This window comes from Bison bison, unplaced genomic scaffold, assembly GCF_000754665.1.
Source record: "Bison bison bison isolate TAMUID 2011002044 unplaced genomic scaffold, Bison_UMD1.0 scf7180017863470, whole genome shotgun sequence".
Classification (NCBI taxonomy): Eukaryota; Metazoa; Chordata; class Mammalia; order Artiodactyla; family Bovidae; genus Bison; species Bison bison.
Genome location: NW_011494042.1, coordinates 16,712 through 21,560, shown reverse-complemented (window position 1 = coordinate 21,560; position 4,849 = coordinate 16,712). Strand labels below are relative to the sequence as shown.

General features: G+C 36.6%; 1 protein-coding gene across 1 annotated transcript; it reads left to right on the top strand.

The window, feature by feature from the left end:
- Positions 1-410: 410 nt before the first annotated feature.
- Positions 411-1,337, top strand: LOC104983854 (olfactory receptor 4C13-like). Its single transcript, XM_010833379.1, has one exon. It carries the CDS (start codon positions 411-413, stop codon positions 1,335-1,337), a length of 927 nt encoding a protein of 308 aa, XP_010831681.1.
- The last annotated feature ends 3,512 nt before the right edge of the window (positions 1,338-4,849 follow it).

Here is a 4,849-nt window from a genome sequence, read left to right as displayed (position 1 = left end):
ATACATCTGAGAATTATTATTTGTAAGCTGAAGGACAGAGAGAAGGGCTCATGAGGCACTGAGATGACTTTGCAGAATCGCTTTGAGCTGAAATAATAGAAGAATCTAGATTTCATGTAGACAGAACACTGATTTCTCAATACATTACACACCAAACATTGCTCTATGGGTGTTTAACAGGTGACAGGCACTAGGTGTCTGTAGAGATGGAAATTATCTTGGAAAAAAATTTAAAAAAGGCTTGAAACAAGAACTGAGACAAAAGTGACAAGGACATGCTCCACAGTAAAATAATCATTCTTTCTTTGTTGTAAGAAATTCAGATCAAATTAATTTCGTGGTTAATGGATATCATTATTTTTAAACTTATTTGTAGATAATTCAGGACATAGGAATGTATTACTTCCTAAATGGATGTCCTCACACCTCCCAACAACGTGACTGAATTTGCTCTCTTGGGGCTCACACAGAATCCACATTTGCAGAAAATGCTGTTTATTGTTTTTTTGCTCATTTTCCTATTTACTGTGCTGGCCAACCTGCTCATTGTCATCACCATCTCCCTCAGCCCCACACTTTCAGCTCCCATGTACTTCTTTCTCATTCATTTGTCCTTCATAGATGGCATCTTCACCTCTGTCACCACCCCCAAACTGATAACTGACCTGCTGTACCAGAGGAAAACCATCTCCTGGAGTGGCTGCCTGATTCAAATCTTTCTGGAACACATAATGGGAGGTTCAGAGATCATTCTTCTCATTTCCATATCCTATGACCACTATGTGGCCATCTTCAAGCCTCTGCACTACACGACCATCATGAGACAGGGGCTCTGCCAGCTCCTGGTGGTGGTGGCCTGGCTCGGGGGCATCGTGCATGCCACCGTGCAGATTCTTTTCATTGTTAACTTGACCTTCTGTGGTCCCAACGTCATTGATCACTTCATGTGTGATTTCTTCTCACTGCTGGAACTCGCCTGCAGTGACACCTACAGGCTTGGCATCATGGTGGCAGCTAACACTGCAGGAATGTGCTTAGTGTTTTTTATCATGCTCCTCATCTCCTACACAGTCATCCTGCACTCTCTGAAATCCCACAGCTCTGAAGCACGGCACAAAGCCCTCTCTATATGTGGCTCCCATTTCACGGTAGTGGTGCTCTTTTTTGGTCCCTGTATATTCACCTATATGCGTCCTGTGGTCACCTACCCTGTGGACAAATTTGTGGCTATGTTCTTTGCAATCCTCACTCCCATGTTAAATCCCATCATTTACACAGTGAGAAACACAGAGGTGAAAAATGCCATCAGGAGTTTGTTGAAGAGGAGAGTGATTTAGGCTGTTCATGCTGCCAAGAAAGTGATTGTTTATATACATTCAGAGGGTAAATGTATACATACATACATTTACCTGTTGTAAAGTGTGAAAGAAAATTAAGAAATTTTGTAGATCATTAAAAGAAAGAGAGAGAGAGAGAGAGAGAGAGATCCAGGAACTAACACTTGTTGATTTTTAATCTTGGCTAGGCATTATTTTAAGCATACTGATATGTTAATGTACACTGCCAAAGTTTCAGTGTTCATAGGTTCAAAATGGGCAATGAAAAGAACATTAAATCCACAGTTTGATGATTGTAGAGTAAGAAGTTTTTCTCCAGTCTTACTGCTGCTTTTTCAGATTATTTATATATGTTACTTTGATGAAATTGGCTTTTCCATAGGACCTTAACCTCATTTTTCCCCCCATTTTTACTTACCCTGTGGTAAAGCAAACATTGGATAGAAATATTGGGTAAATGCATGGTGAAGAGGGAGTTGAATGAAGGAATAATAGCTAAATTTTCCCCTGCACTATGGATTTATCAAAAGCAAAATGAGTGTCACTGACAAAAGAAGGAAAGAATATTTTACAATCTATCTCTAATTCTCTTTTTAATAGAGAAGTTAAAGCAGAAATTTTGAAATTACTCTTAATTTGCTCTCTTTTTCTTAAATATCCCTATGGCTCACATTTTTTATTGAATATAAAGAAAACATTTTCATTTTTTTACACCAAGACTTGAGGAACCAGTAAACATCTCTTGCAAATCTCAACAGAAAAGCATATGGTCAATTTCCAAACCTGTTGCTCTGTAGATCTGATTCATATAAGTACATTATATGAACCCTTTATTATCTACCAGGTACATTCACTTCAGTTGATTTATCCACAGCCAAAACTGGTAGTTTCATTATCATTGTTCCCAATTTACAGATAAGCAAATTGAAGCCAAGACAGGTTTACTGATTTACTTGCCTCACATCACACATGCTTCTCCCGTAAATTATGTCCAGAACCTATAACTCTAGAATGAAGTTTCCTTACAAACTTTCAACCTAGGCCTTCTAACTCAATTTCTTTCAAAGGAGTTGTCTGTGGTATGTTTTTTCACATGGATAAGAAAATTATCTGTGATCTTAATGATTTACCTCTTTTGTGACGATGGTGTTAATGTGTTGTAGCTTTGTCTCACATGTTATGATATACTTCAGCAGTACAAGTTTATTCATTTTTTGAACGTTCAAGTTATACCACTTCACTTTTACAAAGAACCATTAGTATGGTAATGGTAATCTAAAATGGAAAATAATCTCAAATAGAATATATATATATATATGCATTATACATATATAGATATGTATATTTATAAATAAATTGCCTTGCTGTGCACTTGAAGCTAACCCAACATTGCAAATTAACTGTGCTTCAATAAAAAAAGAAATATTTAAAACCTCACCAACATTTGTATGATTATGGAGTCTTGTGTTGTTGGATTTTGTAAAAACAAAAATCCCATTTTTTTAAATTAGTAAAATCAAGTACTAATGTTGTTCTTCATAAAAACCAAGTGCTTAAAGTTAACTTCAGAAAACTGGGAATACCTGTAATGCTCCTCTATATACATGGTGAATACCAGGTCATCCTACATTATTAATAACTATAAACCTAAGTTTCTCTGACTACATCACAGAAACCCATTTTACTTATCACAGATGTCACTTTCTTAGACTCAATTATGAACTGGAGCTATTTATTCCATAATTTAAAAATACACTAATGCTTGAACATGGTACTGGTGTAATGGTATTTAGTAAATTGTGCATAATTATCTCAAATTCATAGGAAACAACACTTTTTTTCACAATGTCTAGGCCTGGAAGGTGATAGAATCAGCATTTAATCTATTAAATGGTCGTTTGAAATTTCTGGTGAGAATTAAACCTTTCAACAAATCAAGACTAAATGATATGTGGTTTATTATGAGGAGGAGATAAGAAAAGATGAGACTAAACCAAGGGCAGTGAATAGAAAAGTCTTGAGTAAATGTTTCTACTCTAAGACCAAAAGAAAGATTTGAAGATGGAAAATAAGACCAATGATTGTGTTTTAGGGGGCTATATCAGAGGCTCAATGGAGGAATGAGAAAATTAATGCTGCATGAATTAATATTTTTCAACAGAAAACTTGGAAGGTGTCAGAACTGATGAAGGATGTGTAGGCTATATGGAATCTCAGTGGGTGAAGTTTTGCTGGTTGTAAGTTTAAATCTCATTTTGAAATTCCTTTTCACTCATTCCTGATAATATCTCCTGAGGAGCAACTACTGTGTGACTACTTTTGATTCCTTAAATATATATATATATCAGTCATAGTTATGTTTCTCCTAAAAAGTTAATGAGGCAGAATGTCTGGATCTGGTGTATAAGGATACTTTGTTTTAATATGGAAGTTTTATTTGGTGAAAATTTTAGGAGGCATTGAGTGAGTGAAGTGAGTTCACTATTGTTGAAGGCCAACTATGAGACATACATTTTGACAGGTTCTTTACAAACTTAAACTCTCTTATCATAGGGACAGGTATTAGTTGATCGAGTTTCACTCCATTGTATGCAAGAGGGAAATGAAACTCAATAAAGTTAAGCAAGCATATGAAGTCTCTTAGAGTTGGATTCCTGTATTCACCCCACTTCACAGAACTCCTCCTGTCATGATGTGAAAAAGTCAAAACATGGATCTGACCACTGGCCACATTGTGAAGACTGTCATTGAGGCATTACTCTCTTCCGGGGGGCGGTGCGGGGATTCAGTTTCACTTTATTATTCTCTCTGCTGACCTTCAATTACCAGGCTACTCTCTTGACCCTTCTCTCTTGCTGGTATTCATGCTCAGTCACTAAGGTGTGACCCCTCCAGTGTCAAGGAAAAGTCATCTGATGATCTCTTTTCTGAAGACATATTACCTTCATGGGCATCATGAAAAATGGACTCAATAAATGGAATTCAAATGTCTGAGTTTCAAAGGAAGTGCCACTTGGGTGAAAGAAGCACTTAGTTGAAAACAAGCAACTCAGTCATTGAGGAGACTGACATTCTGTTTGAGCATGAGATTATCACCTTGAATAGTTAAGTAAGTACTGTGTCCATAGGGCTTCTCACATTGCTATGCCATAGTGTTAACATGTATTACTGATAAAAAAAAAGGGGGGGGGCCTCATGAGAAATTCACTTTCAGAAATTTTGATTATTTAGTTTATCCACACATAATTGTTCTGTTTATTCAGTGAGACAGAGAGTTATGGGACCTGCGTATACATGTTGAAGATAAAGGGTTATTTTTATGTGAAAATAAGATCCCAGAGGAATAGATGGATAATAATAATGTAAAATAAGCAGAGTGACAATATACAGCCTTGACGTACTCCTTTTCCTATTTGGATGTCCAGTTCTAACTGTTGCTTCCTGACCTGCATATAGGTTTCTCAAGAGGCAGGCCAGGTGGTCTGGCATTTCCATCTCTTTCAGAATTTTCC

Coding starts and splice junctions, on each gene's coding strand:
- LOC104983854 (XM_010833379.1), top strand. CDS start 411: ATGGATGTCCTCACACCTCCCAACAACGTGACTGAATTTGCTCTCTTG.